Source organism: Accipiter gentilis, chromosome 1 (assembly GCF_929443795.1).
Source record: "Accipiter gentilis chromosome 1, bAccGen1.1, whole genome shotgun sequence".
Classification (NCBI taxonomy): Eukaryota; Metazoa; Chordata; class Aves; order Accipitriformes; family Accipitridae; genus Astur; species Astur gentilis.
This window is the reverse complement of record NC_064880.1, coordinates 8,378,531-8,399,098: the sequence shown is the minus strand read 5'-3', so window position 1 is coordinate 8,399,098 and position 20,568 is coordinate 8,378,531. Positions and strand designations below refer to the sequence as shown.

The 20,568-nt window shown below is 45.1% G+C and overlaps 1 protein-coding gene across 5 annotated transcripts in view; it reads left to right on the top strand.

Annotated features, from left to right (window-relative positions):
- Positions 1 to 19,983, top strand: part of SPEN (spen family transcriptional repressor) — a 72,681-nt gene extending 52,698 nt beyond the window's left edge. For 2 of the 5 annotated variants that reach the window (XM_049804211.1, XM_049804389.1), the window contains 9 exons: positions 770 to 895; positions 1,475 to 1,588; positions 2,776 to 2,889; positions 4,554 to 4,654; positions 7,150 to 15,079; positions 15,672 to 16,085; positions 16,987 to 17,181; positions 17,723 to 17,881; positions 18,664 to 19,983. In XM_049804211.1, coding sequence (XP_049660168.1) covers positions 770 to 895; positions 1,475 to 1,588; positions 2,776 to 2,889; positions 4,554 to 4,654; positions 7,150 to 15,079; positions 15,672 to 16,085; positions 16,987 to 17,181; positions 17,723 to 17,881; positions 18,664 to 18,795 — 9,285 coding nt within the window. In that variant the 3' untranslated portion in view covers positions 18,796 to 19,983. The remainder of the gene's footprint in view (positions 1 to 769; positions 896 to 1,474; positions 1,589 to 2,775; positions 2,890 to 4,553; positions 4,655 to 7,149; positions 15,080 to 15,671; positions 16,086 to 16,986; positions 17,182 to 17,722; positions 17,882 to 18,663) is intronic. The other 3 variants (XM_049804302.1, XM_049804577.1, XM_049804482.1) reach the window with 3 other exon arrangements.
- Positions 19,984 to 20,568: the final 585 nt, after the last annotated feature.

Here is a 20,568-nt window from a genome sequence, read left to right as displayed (position 1 = left end):
GAATCATAATATCATGAGTTTGTTCAGAGGCTTTTGGTACATTTGCCAGTAGTAGTGCTGAGCTTGAATGTTAACCAAATGTCAACTCCAAGCTTGCTGGGTTTTTAAAATGTATTAAAATCAGCCTTTATTAGGCTTTTGTAGCTTTTTGGTGACTGTGCTTACTTTTGAATGGGCCCGTGGTGGCTTGGGATCAAACACCAGCAGTGATGGAAGTTGAGGATCTTTTTTGCCTTTGCCATATCAATGCCAAGTTGGTTCAAGAGACAGAGTCCAGCATCACTTTCTGTTTCTAGGAACAGGATGGATCATGTTTATTTGGAAAAGAAACCCTGCTTGCCTCTTGGCTCAGAAATGAGGATTGGAGCAGGTTGTTTTCTCTTGAGCCTTTGTGAGCAAAAATTAATCTGTATTTCTTTGATTCTGAGTTGTCTCTTGTTGACATAATATTAACAAACTAAAGCTACTGTTTGTTGATCAAGTCAGGCTTATGTCTGCAGGGCTGAATTTTAAATCTGCATTATGAAGAGCTTTCCCTGGGTCAGTAAGGATTTGACTTTGTCATTGAATGAGTTATAGCAGAACAGCGAAGTTTTTAACTGTCTGCTACTGTTTAAATCCTCTCTCTGAAGAAAATATTAATTAAGAGTGCTTGCTGTGCCATGTGTCTTTCTCAAAATAAAGTCCACTTAGATCTACTTGATACTGTTGAATGTCCTTTTTGTCCTGTTGCTGACTGTCGATTGTTCTGTTTTGTGTTTTTCCCCAGGATATTGACATTAAGAAAGTGAACGGTGTTCCTCAGTATGCATTCTTGCAGTACTGTGATATTGCAAGTGTGTGTAAAGCAATTAAGAAGATGGATGGGGAATATCTTGGAAATAACCGGCTCAAGGTAAAGAAATCCTCCCGTGGACTGTATCCTTATCCTTGTTACTTTCATTTACAGCAACATAGGATATTTTGCAGCAGCATAGTTTATGGAAGTAAGACATTTTTTGATGCATAGGTCAGATTAAAGCATGATGCTTTCATCCACCACTATAAATGGGATTAATCAGCATTTTTGTTGGCTGTCTCAGCAAGGAGCCCCAGGATTGAGTGGACTTGGAGACTGACATTCCCTGGCCTTGAAGGTCCGTGCCTGGTGAGGCCGTGCTGGGAAGCTGTACTAGTACCGACAATAAACAGGGGCTGTCAGTCCCCAGACCTGTCAACCTGTCACTTTTCAGATGCATTCAAATTGTAGAAGAACCAAATGTTGTCAAACACTGTATTTGTTTAAGCATGCAGAATTATTTTCATTAATTGCTATTTGATTTTTGTCTTGCTTGCACCTGTGTGAGATGCTAATTTTAGAAAATCCATACAAATGACTAGCTTTCTTCAAATAACTCTTTAATTAGGCGTGCTTTCTTCAGTTAGTTTAACGCTGTGAATTGTACTGATGGAAGTTTTGCCCTTTTGTGTTCAGCTGGGTTTTGGAAAGAGCATGCCTACAAACTGCGTGTGGTTAGATGGTCTTTCTACAAACGTTACGGATCAGTATTTAACTCGACATTTCTGCCGATACGGGCCTGTGGTAAAGGTAGGTGGGAGGCTTTGGTGTGTGGTTTGAAGTTGTTACTGTCTTCCTTTCTTCCCATCCTGTCCTTTCAACCCCGACTGTCCAGGGCTTTATAGCTCAGGTAGAGAAATTCTCTCTGGGGTGTAATTTGGCCGACAGTGCTCTGTAGCGTTGCATCCTGTTGGTCCGATATGTAGAGCAGTTGCTTCTGGTGTTTTGAAAACAAAAAAAAGTATTTTGAATGAGCCGAGATAATGAGTATTGGAAACTATTTGTTGCTCTTGTGCAGTACAGTCTCTCCCCAACAAAATTTCTTTAGAAGGCTAACACAGGAGGAACAGCAGTCTAATTATGTAGTTATGCTCAGGCATGGTAATTACATAATTAGACATGACTATATTTTTTTCATCAGACCAAAAAATTACTTTTTAAAAGCAGTTAGGCTAGTCACACTGACAAAAGTATGTGAAAGAAGAAAGTCAATGATGGTGCAACATACCCATATCACATGGTGGGAGTGTGTTACCTGCCCTGCTGTGGGTCAGGGCTAGTGATTTATGCACGTGCTTAAACTTAAGCATGTGTGTTGTCCCGTGTACTTCTGTTGGACATTGATGTGCTTAAAGTTAAGCAACGTGTGTGAATCTTTGCAGGATCAGGGTCTTGCCTCCTTAAAGGATTTTTGTGGGTTTGTGTTGCAGCTTTGACATTCTTCATTGTAGCTGTTGTTGCTTGAATAAAAAGTTTTATTGCTAAAGGAAGCTAGTATTTGGAAATTGGGCATTTAGCGACTGACAAGTGGTACTGCAGACTGTGATAACAAAAACTGTTTCCATTTGGGATTAAATGTTCCCTTTACCTTTTTTCCCCCCTAAAACACATTGGAGATTTTTGAAAAAAACTAAAAGTAAACAAACAGAAACTACAAAACTCAGTCACCAAAGAAAAAAATTAAAAGTAAAATACAGAAAAACAAAATAAAGGCATAATATACCTCAAGCCACAATATCCACAATTCAAAGCAGTCCCGTGTCCTTTTATTGTCTCTTCATTACAATATGCCTCATCAGAAAAGCCTGGAAATTTACCTTGCTAAAAATTATTTCCTTACTGGTATCCTCATGACTTAGGATTTTGTTGGGACTGACATTAAGTCCTGTGGATGAGGCTCTTATTTGGTTTTTGTTTTGTTTTTTTGTTTTTTACAGGTGGTGTTTGACCGCTTAAAAGGCATGGCCCTGGTTCTCTACAATGAGATTGAATATGCACAAGCAGCTGTAAAAGAGACCAAGGGGAGGAAAATCGGTGGGAATAAAATTAAGGTGTGCAGAATGACCTCCAAAACAAAACAAAAAAAGAAAAGAGAGAAACAAATTGTATTTAGGCCTTACCCCTTAAATGCTGGCATTTGCAGACTGCCAGACAAAAGGAATACTTAGCGGGACACGTCTGTCCCGGACATCAAAGGCTTAAACTATTTTTTTTTATACTCGGCTTACCAAGATGTTAGGGTATCTTGAACTGTTACTTATAAAGCCTTTTCCAGTATTCTGCCGTTTGTTTCACTGAACTTGTCTCTCTAAGCTCCTGAGTGTTGGTGTCCATGTTACTACCTCATTTACCTGAATCCAAGGCAGAATTTTGTCCATTTTAATGTTAGAAAAGTGAAATCTGACGGTGTGAGTTCCTCTGCGATAACACATGGCTGCATTTCAGCTGATCCGTGCTAATGTCCAGGCTCTTGACCTGGCCAAGGTGATCCGTGGTGGCTTGCACCCTGTAGTCATGGGGTACAGCAACCTAAGCATGCAATCTCCTCTTGCGATGGCAACTCCTTCCTTGTAACAGATTTAAAAAAATAGTAATTAAAAACACTACTTTGAAAAATAGAGAGAAAGTTACTCCTGGAGCAACACTTAACATTTACAGGGATGTCTTGGATTTGGATGAATGTGGTAATACCTGTTATGACTGTCCCATCAGTTCCACTAATTGGAGATGTGAGGTATCAGCCAACCCTCTGAATTATCTTCCTCCTCCTCCTTTCTTCTCTCCTAAAGAGTGGGTAATGATTTCAAGCATGATCTCTCATCTGGTGTATTATTAATCTAGCAACTTCACACCTGTTGGGGTTAGGAGTTGAATATACTGTAGTTTCTAAGCGTGATGGTTGAATGTAAGTAGCCCTTATATGCAGTAAAATGTGTGGTCATTCAAAAGCTTCGTATCTTGTGTTTGTGGGTCTTGCTACTTGGCAACTTTGGAATAAGCAGCACCCATGATGTGTGTATGTCTGTGCTCCACTGCTGTGGTTACACAAAGGTCTAGGCTGACTTTTTTAAAAAAGAAGGAACTAGAATGTTAAAAAAAATCGCATTATGCATATACACATAGTTAAATCCATTCTAATCCTTAACTTTTTGCATCAGCTATGCCATTAGCTTCTTAATATTGTTCCCCTTGGCTAGAAAACATCAACTCTTCGAGCAGCTAGAACAGGGAACTGCAATTCAGGAGGCTTGGTTCCTTTCCCGTCCCTGCTCTTGCCTTGCTGTATAACCCCAGGCAAATAACGTGGAGTCTGAAATAGATTAATAGTACTGACCTGCTATAGCACTGTGGTGAGATAAAAGGGACTTTGGAACTGTAATTGGAATCGTAGTATTAAAAACATGAATACCATGATAATAACAGGTATTTTTCTTGCTGGTTTACTGAACAGAAGCCTCTGCTCTGGCAGCTACAACAACATACCCCAGTAAGGAGGTAGTTATATAGCTCCGTGCAGGTACACAGAGTTGAGAGAGAAACGTCTTTATTCCTGGGGATGCGTAGGGCTGGTTCCAAGAAGCGTTTGACGTTTTTTTGTTAAATATTATCATCCCCATTTTCAGTTCTGCTCCCATCATCAGACTGCAGCAGACAGTGAATTGTTGTCAAAATGGGCTGTTTCTCTCACTGAACATGATTTACCTTTATTTTTCAGGTGGACTTTGCAAATCGAGAAAGTCAGTTGGCATTTTATCATTCCATGGAGAAAACGGGTCAAGATATCAGAGACTTTTATGAAATGCTGGCAGAAAGAAGGCATGTGTCAATATCTTTATTACAGTCTTTACTTTTCCAGCATTGTCTTAAGCGCAATTAAACTTTCTTCAGGCTGTAATTATTAAACAAACACTTATTTTTGTTCCTCTCAACATTCTCTTTCTTTTTAAAGTTCTATTAACAACATTTTAGCATATTTTTAATGTCTTTTACCTTTTCAACTTTATTTTTTTAAAAAGAAATTTATGTGGTCAGACTTCAACTCTGCAGATTAAAGCAGACAGGATATCACACATCTGAAGTGCAGTCAGTTACTGAAACTTGTACTTAGGTGGAGGTTTCAGCTATCTGTGTGATGTATATATTTAGTATCCGGTTACTGTGATAGGTCACCAGGACACAGTTGAGAGTCATTCATCATTTCTTAAGAATGCAAAGAATAGCTTATCTGTAATGCCTTCCCATACCCTCAAGAGAAATCTATGTGTTAATGTGTGTATATATAGTCTGGTAAACTACTGCTGCTCATCTGTTGAGCAGAGAGTAAAATTTGGTCTTCCACCCCTACCCCTTTTCAATAGTTTAGTTTGTTAACTTGGTAAAATAATAAAATATGAGTGAGGCTGCAATTTTTTTTTTTTTTTTTTTTTTTGCTATTTGACATGAAAAATGTGTTCTGTGTTGATGACCTTCTGCAGCATCTATCATGATGGTGTCTGGCCATTTTGCACATGCTGCAAAGGCTTGTTTTCCCCCTGCATGGCCACTTATCTCTGCAGACCCTGGCTGAGAGTAGCCCAGCACAGAAGCACTCTGCATTTGGTGCTTTTTTTTCCTCCAGTGGCTGAATAAACATCTGTCTTTTTATTACTGATGACTATAGTGAAGGGAAGCATTTTCTTTTTGTGTGGGTGCATTTTTATTACCTTCAGAGGCTGGCTTAATTGTTAGGGTTCTGGTTTACCTATGAAATAAGCCCAGCGTGACACTGATTGTACCTGTGCACTAGATAAATTTAATGTTTTTTTGCAGCAAAATAGACTGGTCTAACTTCTATGCAAAATTGCTAGATTGAAAAGCGAGGAGTGTTTGGAAATTGGCAATCAGGATTTGCATAATGGAAATAAATGTGTGCGTTCCCCAGTCCTTGCCAGTTGTTGTGATGTGCCAGCAAGCAGTCAGTAATAATTTCCTCTGAACTACACCAAATTCAGAAAAGGGAAGTTCATTATTGGATGTCTTTTAACACGCAGGAGTCAGCTGGGCTTGTCTTTGCCATGAAATAATTCTGAGTAGGACACTGATTTCTGGAACAATGTAATACTTAGGTACACATTAGTCTTGTTTTTCCTTTTCTGCCATTATGCTCACATACTCATTATAAGATGCTCAGGAATAATGACTCACAGAGCGATCGAGCAAGCTCTGCAGTGAGTCTTGTAATTCTGCATCTTCTCGTCCTCCTTCGAGCTCCTCCTGGCAGTTCCTGGTCCCTTGCAATGATGCTAAGATCCGCACTAACCAAATTCCCTCAGGTGATAGCCTGTCTAAATAAGACCCAAAGGCAAAAAAAACCACACAAAAAAACCAAAAGAAAACCATGATTAATTTTTTTAACTTCACAGCTGCCGTTCACAACATCCCGCTTCACTTGTCTTCCATGTTTTGCTTCACTGTGTTCTTTTTTCAGTTTTGTACATTTCTTAAAATGAGGAAGCTGTCAGCTTTTAACATAAAACATAAGCTGTGAAGCCAAATAAATGTATATGGAGTGTTCAAAACACTCTAATGGTGGAGAATTGGAGCACCAGCTTTATGCCACCCCTCTGCCAAAGAGGCATGTTCAGTGTTATAAATGGCTTATTTTTGCCATTTGCAGGTATTGAGATAATAACACTAATTGCTTGACTTATTTTGCTGAGTGCTTCCCATGAATTCACCCGATCTCATAAACAACCTGATTTTTTTCGTTGACTTGGTCTTACTGTAAGTAGGCAACGTCAGCATGTCACACACAGCAAAAGAGCTAATTTTGGAATTAAATGATCACTTACAGGGTTTAGGATTTTTAAAGAAATTTTATTACCACTTTACTGCTTAGTAATGGAGAGGTTCAAACCTTGAATTTTGATTTGACTCATGTTTTTCAGAGGTAGGTTTCATGTTCTTGAGATGGGGTGGTCTTCAGCATGACAGACTGTGTGTGGGTGCACAGGTGCTGTGTAGGTTTTACCTTAATTTAATGCAATATGTTAATTTGGCAAAAATGAAGCAGTGAGGGTGGTGAAAAGATACTTGGCAGAGCTGTCACAAAATGACCAATTAACTGCATATGGTATTTGATAAGCTAACAAAGCATTTAATCCAGTGCTCACCAATTCATTGTTGTTAAATCTCTGTATGCAGGTGTGTACAGTTGCCTAGATGCGGATGTAAAGCAATTATCATAAAATGATTCCCCTACATAGCAAAGAACATGGTAACACAGTACATTGGTTGAGAAGGAAAACTAACCTCTTTATTCCCATATTTAGCAGAGATGAAAGAAGAGGATCTTATGAATATGCCCCTGATCGTACTTACTATGAGACTGTTCGGACTCCAGGGACATATCCTGAAGATCCTCGACGAGAATACCCAGCTCGGGGCAGAGAATTCTACGCAGAGTGGGATCCCTACCAAGGAGACTACTATGACCCTCGATACTACGACGACCCACGCGAGTACAGGGATTATAGGGGCGATCCATATGAGCAAGACATAAGGGAGTACAGTTACAGGCAACGAGAGAGAGAGAGGGAGAGGGAACGGTTCGAATCTGATCGGGACAGAGACCACGAACGGAGACCGATAGAACGGAGCCAGAGTCCAACCCACTCCAGGCGTCCGCAGAGCCCTGGAGCGTCTCCCTCCCAATCGGAAAGGCTGCAGAGTGATTCAGAAAGGAGGATTTACAGCAGGTCATCGGATCGCAGTGGCAGCTGCAGCTCTCTGTCTCCTCCACGATACGACAAGCTCGACAAAGCCCGTGTGGAACGTTATGCAAAAAATGAAAAAACAGAGAAAGAGCGTGTTTTCGAGCAGGAGAGAGTTGACAAGGAGAAACGCTTGGTGAGAAAGGAAAAGCCAGAAAAATCAGAAAAGGAGAAAACCGATAAGCAAAAACGAAAAGCAAAGATCCATTCGCCCAGCTCTCAGTCTTCTGAAACGGATCAAGAGAATGAGAGAGAGCCCAGCCCTGAAAAACTGAAGGGCAATAGTAAACAAAGTAAAGAGAGAGGTGACAAAGAAGGGACAGCTAAAAACCGCCTGGAACTAATGCCCTGTGTCGTGTTGACCCGAGTAAAAGAAAAGGAGGGGAAAGTGATTGATCAGCCCACTTTGGAGAAACTGAGAGCAAAGCTCGATAATGACACTATGAAGTCCCCACTTCTTGAACAAAAAACGCAGACATCTCAAGCTGAGCAAACCAAGTCTGATCAGTCTAAACTGGAACCTGTCAGAACCAAGGTACAAAAAGAGAAAGCCCTTGCTAGTCACGTAGAAGTGGTGGATAAGGAGGGAAAACTGAAACCCAAAAAGCACTTGAAGACAGAGCAAACTTCTGAGGGGGCCAACGCGGTAGATTTAGATAAGTTGGAGGCTCGTAAAAGACGTTTTGCTGATGCAAATCTGAAGCCTGACAGGCAAAAACTGGAAGTAAAAAGAAGCAGCCAAGATGAGGAAGATGCACGCATGGTTTTGAAAAAGCAGCTTGATGCAACGGCTTCATCTAGAGAAGCGACAATGTTAAGGGAAGGAGAATTGGAGAGAAAACCCCTGAGGAAGGAGATGCTTAAAAGGGAATCTAAAAAACTCAAACTGGAAAGACTTATTCCTGTTACTAGTCCCAAAGAAATTCAGGAGACTCTTAATGTTGGTGGGATTGGCATGCGTCCCACCCTAGATCTGCAGGCGAGGCTAATAGAGGCAGCCGATGAACCAGTGGAAGTTCAGGAACTCTCTTCTAAAAAATTGAATCCAGTAAAACCCCAGCATAAACAGGTACAGCTACTAGATGACCAAGGAACAGAGAGAGAGGATGCAAGGAAGAATTACTCTGGTCTTCCTGAAGACACACCCGACCATAAACTTGGCCAAGAGAAGCCTCAGTCAACTGATACAGAGGAGAAAATTGGCATTGACATTGACCACACGCAAAGTTACAGGAAACAAATGGAGCAAAGTCGCAGGCTAAAACAGCAGCTGGAAATGGAGATAGCGAAGTCTGAGAAGTTTGGCAGTCCAAAGAAAGATGTGGATGAATATGAAAGACGGAGCTTGGTCCATGAGGTGGGAAAACCTCCGCAAGATGTCACCGATGACTCTCCACCAAGTAAAAGGAAAAAGACTGACCAGTTTGACTTTGAAATTAGCACTAAAAGAGAAAGAAACTACAGAAGTTCTCGTCAGGTGAGTGAGGACTCTGAAAGGACATCTTGTTCCCCTAGTATCCGACACTTCCCTTTCCATGAAGATGATGATACACTCGATTCTCCAAGGCTAATGCCATTAAAGGAAACCAAAGAGTCACCTAAAATAGAAGAAAAGGGTCTTTCGTACTCCAACATGACTGTGAGGGAGGACTCACTAAAATTTAATCCTTATGATTCCAGCAGAAGGGAGCAGATGGCAGAAATGGCTAAAATAAAACTATCTGTATTGAGTTCTGAAGATGACTCAAGTAGGTGGGAAACACAAGTGAAGCAGGAGCCTGGCAGAGTTGATATTAGCTTTCCAAGCAGCATCGTCAAAAGAGACAGCATACGCAAGCGGTCTGTCCGAGACCTGGAACCAGGGGAGGTGCCTTCAGATTCAGATGATGACAGTGAAAACAAGCCCCATTCCCCAAAAGCCTCATCCTTGTTAGAGAGTTCCAGGTTGTCTTTTTTATTAAGGGACAGAGAAGAGAAGTTACGTGAAAGAGAGGAAAGACTGTCAAGTTCCTTAGAAAGAAACAAATTTTACTCTTTTGCATTGGACAAGACAATCACACCAGACACAAAGGCCTTGCTTGAAAGAGCTAAATCTCTCTCTTCATCCAGAGAAGAAAATTGGTCCTTTCTAGATTGGGATTCAAGATTTGCTAGTTTTAGAAACAATAAAGACAAAGAGAAGGTTGACTCAGCTCCAAGACCTATTCCCTCTTGGTATATGAAAAAGAAAAAAATCAGGACTGATTCAGAAGGTGGAAAACTGGATGATAAGAAAGAAGATCATAAAGAGGAGGAACAAGAAAGACAGGAACTGTTTGCTTCTCGGTTTTTGCATAGTTCAATCTTTGAACAGGACTCCAAGCGCCTGCAGCATTTAGAGAGAAAAGACGATGATCTCGACTTCATTTCTGGTAGATTGTACGGGAGACAGTCTTCCTCTGATGGGACTAACAGTGTGGCTGATTTGGTGCAAGAACCGGTGGTTCTCTTCCACAGTAGATTTGTTGAACTAACGCGAATGCAGCAGAAAGAAAAGGAGAAGGATCAGAAACCAAAAGAAGTGGAAAAACAGGAAGATAAAGAAAACCGACCGAAAACACCAGAAACAGTTCCTGATAGTAAAGAACTGGAACATAAAACTTCCTCAGTAGTCGGTCCCTCTTCGGTTACTGTCCTACCACAGGAACCAGCACCGGTTGAGAAGGTAGCAAATGAAAAGGTAGTGGTGGAGGCAACTTCTGTAAAAGAAGAAAAACCATCTGAACCTGCTTCTGCAGTAGAGGAACAAAAACCTTTTCCTGAACTTGCTGCTCCTGTCAAAATCGAACCACCTGAGCAAACTGAACCCCCGCCAGTCGTAGAAGCTAGTAAAGAAGTTGTTGCTACTACCCTGGCGCCAGAGGAAGATGCTGTGGCAACAGAGCACCCTTCATACTTGGATACAAAGCCTCCTACTCCTGGAGCTTCGTTTTCCCAAGCAGACATAAGTGTAGATCCAGAACCCGAAGCTGCCCAGCTGATTCCACCTCCGCCCAAGCTAGTTCAGAAGTCCGATGAGGCTGCTGAACCTAAAGAAGAAAATCCTCCACCTTCTGCCAACACTGATGCTAGTGCAAATCAAAAGGTGGAGGTGGCTGCTGAGGTCCTGCCGCCCGTTTCTGACAATGATATGGAAGCTGAACCTCCAGTTGTTGTAAAAGATAAGAAGTCCTACAAGAGTAAACGCTCCAAGACTCCTGTGCAATCAGCTGCAGCTAATGTGACAGAAAAACCCGTCACGAGAAAGAGCGAAAGAATTGACCGTGAAAAACTTAAAAGGTCAAGCTCTCCTCGTGGGGAGACGCAGAAACTTTCCGAATTGAAAGTGGAAGCAGAGAAGGTTTCAAGGAATGCTGCTAAATCCCCTAGTTCTGCTGCAGAGCCAGAAAATGTGGAGCCAAGCTTGCCAATAGGCCGTACTAGGCGCAGAAACGTAAGGTCAGTCTACGCTACCACAGGGGACAATGAAGGCCCATCTCCAGTGAAGGACTCCATGGAGGTCACTAGATCCACCAGGAAGAGAGGGGAGAAGGAACCGCAAGAAACAGTGACAACTGTTCCTACGACCCCGAGGAGGGGAAGACCTCCAAAAACCCGCCGTAAGCCAGAGGAGGACATCTCTCCGATAAAGACAGAACCGGTACAGCAAGAGGTGGAGGAGTCTGAAACTAAAGATGCTGTGGAAGCTCCTAAGCCTGCAGAAGGTTGGAGGTCTCCTAGATCCCAGAAGCTAACACACAGTCACTCATCAGCTGCTACCAGCCAACAGGGGAAGAAAGGGAAGAATGAACCGAAAGCCGATACCTCGGCTGAATCTGAAGAGGCTGCTGAAAGAAGTGGTCAGGAGACAAGCATTGGTGACAACAGCAGCAAAGCAAAAGCCACTGAGAAAGAGCTGGCAGCGAGTGAGCAGAAACGCGATAGGAAAGAACTGGATGCAGAGAAAAACCAGCTAGAAATCCCCACAGTTGAGATCATTGAAAAGAAGCCGGTGCCAGAGAAAGTTACGAAATCCAAAAGGGGAAGGTATAAAAATACCAAAACTGTTGTAGATAAAGCATCCGTGTGTCTCAAAAATGTAGAAATACGCCTCAATGTGGACGAAGTCAAGGGTGCCTTGCGGCCAACTGAGGAGGAGGCAGAGCCGGTGGCGGTGTCACCGGCCAAAATTAAGAGCCCCCAGAAAGAGGACATCTTGTCACCCCATTTTGCTAAGAGTGAGGTAGAAGATTCATTCCCAGAAATGGAAAAAGAGGTGGTGCGGGAACCAAAGCAGTCCCCTGAAGCTGCCCAGTTAGCAAAACAGATTGAACTTGAGCAGGCCGTGGAGAATATTGCAAAACTCACTGAAACTCCTCCATCAATTGCTGCCTACAAAGAGCCGACAGCAGATGTACCTGAAGTTCGTCAGGAGGAGGAGGGAGATAAACCTGCACATCAAGCTAGTGAAACAGAGTTGGCGGCAGCCATCGGCTCCATCATCAATGATATTTCTGGGGAGACTGAAAGCTTTCCTGCACCCCCGACGTATCCCGCTGAATCAGAAGCTGAAATCCCTGCAGAGCCCTTGGTGTTACCATCTCCTCGGGGGGAGATGGAGCCCGAGACTGATCAGGCAGTGAATAATATCCTAGAAACGGAGGCTGCTGTTGAGCCCACCGTGCAGCCGGTTCCCAGCTCTGCCCCATCGACAGTAGAGACGGAGAGCAAGGAGGCCGAAGTCAGCTTCAGTGAATCTTCCAATTCTGCACAGGAGGCCGAGACCTTGCAGGAGGCTGAAGTTGCTCGGAAGGAAAAGGGCCGTCAGAAAACCACGCGGCAGAGACGCAAAAGGAGCACGGGCAGAAAGGGCGATGCCGCTGAAGTCAACACCTTTGAGCTGGAGAGGGTGCAGAGCAAGTCGCCCCCCACTAACGAAGTAAAGACAAAACCCGAAGAAGCCTCTAAGGAGGAGAAGCAAACTAAAACAGTGGCTCAGGCGTCCGTGGAACCAAGTGCTTCTGACGCCAGCAAGGCTGCAGCCACTGACATTGTGGTTGCGCACGAAGCTGTTGCTGAGAGCAGCACTTCACCGAAAGCGCCCGCTCTGACTCCTCTAGACCTGGCCACCCCACCAGTTCCCCTTGATGAGGGAAGTCAGAGTGGATTCAAGATACGGTCGCCCATGGAGAACGCGCCCATCACACCGCCGAGCGCTCCAAATGCAACCCTTCCTGCTGTCCCTTCAGCAGTGGCCAAGCTGCCCACCCCAGTGCCCACCACAATCGTCCCCCTTCACTCTGGCACTGCCAAAGTGCCAGAGTGGATGGTGAGGCATGAGGAACCCCGTGCCCGTTCCACGCCCCCACCTGCTCTCCCACCAGACACAAAGGCATCAGATATCAATACAAACTCCAGCACTTTGAGGAAGATACTCATGGAGCCCAAGTACGTCTCGGCAACAAGCATAACCTCCACGCATGTGACGACGACACACGCCGAGCCAGTGAGCGCACCTTGTTTGGAGGAGGCACCCCTCCACCCTGCGGTAGAGGCCATAAAGCCAGTTTCAGAGGAGAAGCCAGCAGTTCCCGTCACCAACGCCTTGGACCCACCAGTGGCTGAAGCACCGGTGTTCAGCGAGAAGGAAAAGATAAGTACTGTGATTGCTCCCAAAGCCACTTCTGTTATAAGCAGGATGCCCCACAGCGTGGATCTGGAGGAGGCTCCAAGGATCACCTTGGTGAAGCAAGCTCCCCAAACCCAGACGTGTCTTGTCAATGCCCCGTCACCGAAATTTAAGCAGAGGTCAAGCACAAATGATAACAGTCGGTTTCATCCGGGATCGATGTCTATTATTGAGGAGAGGCCTGTAGAGACTGGGTCCAGTCCAGGGCTGCGAGTGAACACCTCGGAAGGGGTAGTGCTTCTGAGTTACTCGGGACAGAAGACGGAAGGCCCTCAGCGAATTAGTGCCAAGATCAGCCAGATTCCTCCAGCCAGCGCTGTCGACATAGAGTTTCAGCAGTCTGTATCCAAGTCTCAGATTAAACAAGAACCTATCACGCCATCTCAGCCCACACCGAAAGGCTCCCAGACTTCGGCGGGCTACGGGACTGTTTCCACACATTCTTCTTTGGTACTAGGATCACAACCCTATAATACGTCGCCCGTCATCTCCTCCGTTAAACAAGAGCGCACTGCGCTGGAGAAGTCTGACTCGTCCCACCTTTCTGTCCAGACTCCAGCATCTCAGCCTGGTAAAGTCCTCACACAGACTGTAAACACTCCACCCGTACTTGTTCACAACCAGATGGTTGTGAACAAAAAACTGTCCGATCCAGCTGCTCTGAAAGTGGAGACCAAGACTCTGCAACCCTCCAACTTGAGTCCCGGAGTTAGTCCTCACCACCCTTCCCTCTCTGGGAAAATGCATTCGGAAGCAAACCACGTCAGCTCGGGACCCAGCACCCCAACTGACCGGGCTATTTCCCACTTGGGGGTCACAAAACAGGAGCCACACTCACCGCGTACTAGCGGGCACTCGCCATCACCGTTCCCCCGGGCTTGTCATCCTGGCAGTACCTCATCTCCAGCTTTATCGAGCAGCACCCCGGTCATGCTGGCGCCAGGAATTCCCGTTCCTCAGTACATATCCAGCATGCATCCTGAGCAATCTGTTATCATGCCTCCTCACAGCGTAACACAGACTGTGTCCCTGGGCCATCTGTCCCAAGGTGAGGTGAGGATGAACACCCCTCCTCTCTCCGGCATCCCTTACGGCATCCGCCCAGAAGCTCTCCACTCCCCCAGAGCTGCTCTGCAACCCCAGATAGAGATCAAACCTCAGCGATCCAGCACACCTCAGCCAGCTCCGATACGAGACATAGTCATGCCTCCTCTGTCTTCTCAGCATCCCCCTGAGGAGGAGATGCACTACCACCACACCACGGTGTGCCGAGGACCAGCCCCCGTTCAGTCTGACGTGCTGGTGATGCAGCCAGATTACCGCATGCATCCCACGAGCATCAGGCTTGACCAGTACAACGTCCCCCGGGATGTGAGGATGATCATGCACCCACACATGGCTGCTGTGGGTGAGCACCACTCAGAAACGAGACAATCCCGAACACCTGAAGGGGCTGTGAAAACTCCCCCTGTCAGTAAGACCCCTCAGCCTGGAAAAGAGACGCCAAAATCCTCTGAAGGCAAGATGGCGCACTCTCCTCACAGTGAGCCCCGGCTCCTCAGCGTCCCCTCCAGCAGCCAGCTGCCTGGACTGCCTTTGACGCAGCCGGTGGTGGTACCGCACGGAGTACAGATCATGCACCCCACGGGGAGCTCCTTTCACGATTATCGGTCTGTGTATGGTGACATGAGGAATTACCATACAGCGGCACAGCTCGGGCATCCTCAGTTCCCAGGTGCCTCACCCATCGGGCTGCCTTCCCGGAGCATGACCCCATCTCAGGTGAGAAATAAAACCCTTTCTTCTCCTACCTGAAATCTAGAGTGCTTTGAGCTAATTACAGCCCCAGCATGGCTCTGCGTGGCCGCGGGAGCTGAGTTTAGCTGTCTGTGGATAGTTTCCAAGCCCTACTTAAGTTCATAGCACAAGAAGAGCTATTTTGTTTGGGAAATGGGGTTTGAATGCTGCTTAGCATTAGAGGAAGCTGAAATAACACGTTTTCTTAACTACTCTAGAACTCAAACCAGAAAGTGTGAAGCTGCCTACAGGTTTCTAGACTTAGAGGTGTCAGGGGGGAGAATTGTTAACATCAAGGTGGCGTGTAGGTCAGACATCCGTGGGCTAAGGAAGGGCTTGGGCCAGAATTCAGGAGATGTGGTTTCACCTCTTGGGTGTGAGAGGCTGGTGGGGTAGCCTTGGAACAGGGGGACTGGTCCAGGCTTCACCGTAGCAGGGCTGGTGCTGTGGTGTAGAGACACAGGTTTCTCCCCCAGCAATCTGATGGTGTCCTGGCAGCCTTATTGTTGAATTTAACGAGTTCTGATATGCCCACAGCGTAAAATCTTTCCTTTTTCCCCCACCACCTGCTTCCCAGGGTCTACCGGAGGGTGAACACTCACACCCCAGCCAGCCAGTACGCAGCAAGACTCCTCAGATTCCCCAGGATCCCAAGGGCCCGCCAGCAGCGGGACCTGAACAGAGTCACCACCCCACTGTAAATAGGCATGCGGCACAGATAGACCCTCACGTTCACCTTCAGAGGGCACAAGCGGACACGGGCCAGACCTCCTACCCTTCGCCCGTTGCCATTTCGATGAAACAGGAGCTTCCGTCACCGCACCAACCTCAGGCGGTTCCCAAGCAATCCATGTTTATCCCCACGACATCAGGTCCTGGGGCCCCGCCGGGGCTGCCCCTCAATCGCCCGGAGCCACAGTCCGCTCTCAAACAAGAGCCGTCTCCTCACCCCATTTCGCAGAGACCTGTGGATATGGTTCAGCTTCTGACAGTAAGTTTTGCTCCGTCATCTTCTCCTGGCCAAGTAGCCTCATGTTCCTCGTCTGGGGAGAAATAATCAGGTTCTTTATAGCTTATCTCACCTGTGGACCAAAATCTGACCTCTCTTGCATCAAGTGCTTCAAATGCAGAGAGGGCGATTGATGGTCTGTCTGCTTTCTGGGCTGTTTCTGTCCCCCGTGAATTTTAGCTGTGTCCACATTTACATGGCATTTCCCAGAGGCTCGAGATAAGGCGCTGTTAATGCAGAGCAGCCCCATTTCTCTCATCATTGTTTCAAACAGACTGCAGGCTCAGGCAGGCACTGCTGCATCATTGTTACAGTCAGCTGTTCCTTGGGAAGGTTTCCTTCACTGGCAGGAAAGAATGGTGGTGTATTTAAAGAAAAAGAAAAAAACCACTCTCACAAAGCCTAGAGGCTGAGGAAGAGGAGGGAGATGGTGAGGAAGAGGCACTGACGAGGAACCAAGAGTTGCATTCAGAGCGGAGTATTTCCCATATAACCTTGAGCAACTCTCCTGCTGCTGCTGTTTCTCAATTCTCCCAGTTGTAAAAGAGAAAATAGCGTTTGGTAACAGCCCCGCTCTGCCTCGTGCTGTGTGGGAGGCTGAAAGATTGGGAAGTGCTCTGATGTTACGATGAAGGGAGCCACCCAGGCATCTTAGCCAGCTGGAAGAAAAAGGACTGAATTACTGATTTAGCAGGACCTAATCCAAGCCCAGACCAGCGCATACGAGGAGTGATAGATGTTACATCTGTACTCAGTGTTAAAGCAAAGCGGTGGTGTCTTAATTGCCTGTGAAAGTATTAGAGGCAAATGAGCAGCTCAGATGGGATTTAAGATCCCCTTCTCCTTCATTTGCGTTTAATATTTCTTCTCCCTCTCTTTCCAGAAATACCCGATTGTCTGGCAGGGCCTTTTGGCTCTAAAAAATGACACAGCCGCTGTTCAGCTCCACTTTGTCTCCGGTAATAATGTCTTAGCGCACCGGTCCCTGCCAGCGCCGGAGGGAGGACCGCCACTGAGAATCGCTCAGCGTATGCGACTGGAGGCTTCGCAGCTGGAAGGCGTCGCGCGCAGAATGATGGTGAGGGGTTGGGACGGGGTGAGGGAGCATGTTTGGGAAGAGCTAATATCTGCATGCTGAAAGCTGGGCTGTTCTTACCAGCTGTGTAACAAAAAACCACTGCTTCTCCCAGAAACTTCGGCTCTCATTGCTTGTGTCGCATTATTTTGGGATTCTGGTAATAGCTGTGTGATTCCTTCTTCCCACTGAGCATGAAATGCAGATTGCGAGTCATGAGCTATAGGAATTAACTCTGCATTCATAGAAAAGGGAATGGCGGAGTTGGGAAACCTTTGAAATCACCCATCCCTCAGCCCTGGAACAAATTCCTGCTGGGTCCGACACGTCTTAAGTAAGGTGGAAAGTGGAATTCAGGCGGCTGTGGAAAGCGGTAGTTTTCAGTCCTTTTCACCATCTCCTAGGCTGGCCGAGCTTTCAGCAAGTCTTCTGTAACTTCGAAGGAGTTCAAAGAGAAGATTTTCCACTGTAGATAAGGAATGTATGTCAGGAACGGGCCTGTTCCCAGCAAACGTTTGACTTAATTACGGTATTTTCTTTCCAGGTGGAGAGCGATTACTGCCTATTACTGGCCTTGCCTTGTGGCCGAGACCAGGAAGATGTAGTGAATCAGACTGAGTCACTTAAGGCTGCGTTCATCAGCTACCTGCAGGCTAAGCAAGCCGCAGGAATCATCAACGTTCCCAACCCCGGCTCTAATCAGGTATTTGCAGGGAAAGGCCTGAAACACCGTAGGTATACTAAATCAATAGAGAATGGGACGTACAGTCTTCCACCCCAGGTCTTTGCTTGAAATTGTAGTTGAGCTGCCTGTTTTTATTATTAAAAGAAAACCCCCACATTTACCATGCTGGCTTCTTACATCACCAATCAAAACACACCGATATAATTGATATAATTACTGAAGATGAACTGCAAAGCCAAAAAAACCCTCAAACCTATGTTCAGTTTGTTCACAGCCCTACATCCTTGGCTGAAAACAAACCAAACCCATTTTCCAGCTTTTTTTCTGTGTTGGAAGTAGAGTCCTCATTTCTTCCGCATATCATATCCTGATTTTTCCAGGACACCTGGTGCTTTCTTGCTCTTGGCCACGTAAACACAAAATGTTTGGGTTTGGTGATGAGGAGCATTTATTCCAGATGTGTTGCGGCATCAAATGAAATTTAATCTGTTCCCTGGGTGTAAATGGCCCAGAACGAGTGGTCAGCGCTCAGAGCAACTGCTGAAATGATAATTAATGGGATTTTTTTTTTGTCTTGTGCAATAAAACTAGCCAGCTCTTACATCCCCAATGTGGAAAAACTCCCCACCTTGGGGAACCACACCTGAGGCTGCTGAACAGCCTCTCCTTTTTTATACAAGCGCGCCGGTTTATGAGCCTTTAAGCACCCAAAAGATCATCCGAATATCCCATTTTAAAACATTTTAGGCCAGCCCTCACCCCGGTTTGTCGCTTACCCGTGTTTCTTCTCTCCCTGGCAGCCTGCCTACGTTCTGCAGATCTTCCCACCCTGCGAATTTTCAGAAAGCCACCTGTCCCGCCTAGCGCCGGACCTCCTTGCCAGCATCTCCAACATCTCTCCTCACCTTATGATTGTCATCGCGTCGGTATGAGCTGTTTACCGGTTACTGACTTTATTTTTTTTTTCCAAGGCCCTGCAGCAAAAAAAAAAAAAAAAAAAAAAAAAAAAAAAAAGCCCACAAAAACCACAAAAAAAAATTTAAAATAAAAACAAATAAAAAGAGAGAGAGAAAGTAATGAAACAAGAAAATGCTGCCAGACTACCAGCCTCCTGCCCTAACCGGCCTCGATCAAACTGTTGCTGGGTAGTGGTTCCGCTACCTTGTATGTTTACATATTGCTTTAGCTTACGGACAACTGATGCACTCAGCAGGCGGACTGGTATTGGGTTTCTGTGCCTCCTTTTGGGGAAAAGATAAAGGATGGCTTATTTTTTTTAACAAAAAAAAAAGGAAAAAAATAAAAAAGAACCTGAACTGCCTTTGCACTAAATTAGTGACTCGGACCTTTGCACAGTTGGAGACACGCTGTGACGTTCTGGATGTCTTGACACACATTAACACGCGCCGTGGACTAAACGCAGGACCTGGGGACTTCTGCTGAAATTTGTGGGTCAAGGATCATTTCACACATTATCTTTTTTATTTTATTTTATTGGTTGGGGTTTTTTCCTTTTTTTTTTTTTTTTTTTCTTTTTTTTTTCTTTTTTTTTTTTTTGGGATGTGAACCTTCCTCTCCTCCACTTGCCCCTGCTGCAGCCATCTTCTCCTCATCTGGGATGTACAGTTTACACTGAAAAAAAAAAAGAAAATACAAAACAAAAAAAAATAAACAAAAGGGAGAGCTATTTTCCTTCCTGGTGGGATATGCAGAACTCAGTGGGTGTGTGTATATATAAATATATATATAATATATATAAATATATATAATACTGACTTTAAAAAAAAAGGAAAAAAAATCAAATCCCCACAACATACATTTTTTTTTAATCTGTGCCAAAAATGTGTTTTCAGAGAAAATCTTATTTTCATACTCAGACTTTGTATTGTCACTCATTTGTAAGTGCGCTTCATTTAAACATGCCCCCCCCCCCCCCCCTCGTCTCATGAACTGTGGAAGTGTTATACACTTGTACAAAAGACTTTCGACCCCCCCCTCTTCCCCCGCCCCTTCGCCTTCCCTAACACTTATTAATTTATGGAACTGTTTTTTTCTCAGCGCAGTTTTGTTTTGTGTGTCCATTGGATTACAAACTTTATTAAAAAATACAAAACACTTCAGCGCCCGGATCTCGTCCCTTGGCTGTTCGGGATGGGGGGGTTGCAGAAGGAGGTTTGGGGGCTCCCCCAGGAGTCGTCACTAATCTTTTCTTTAAAAAAAAAAAAGGAAAAAAAAAGATAATTTTGTCAGAGTAAATGAAATCTTTGTTTCTTTTCCTTTTTGTGTCATAAGTATCTGTTGAAAACCAAAGTTGCAATTTCTTTATGCTTTTAATTTTGATAGGTGCCAACTACTTGTGAAAAAAAAGCAAAAACCACCTGAATTTTGGTATTCACCATCTTTAAAAAACAAGAGCCAGACTTCACGTTTTTCACTGCTTTACCACCCAAAAGCAGGCTGGGCTCTGGCGCAGGAGGGAAGTGGTGCCAGGGGCTGGTGGGAGACACCAAAACCCTCAGCTAATCACCAGTGGTGGTACAGATGGGTTAAAAATCAAGAAGATGTGGTAAAAAAGGAAATTTATGAGAAAATTTGGGGGTCTGGACCCCACCCGTGGGGTTTTGGGGTGAAAGACGGGCAACCCTTGCCCCACTGCCCCATGCTGGGGATGGAGGCAGGGGAGGGCCCATTCTGGGTTAAAAAAA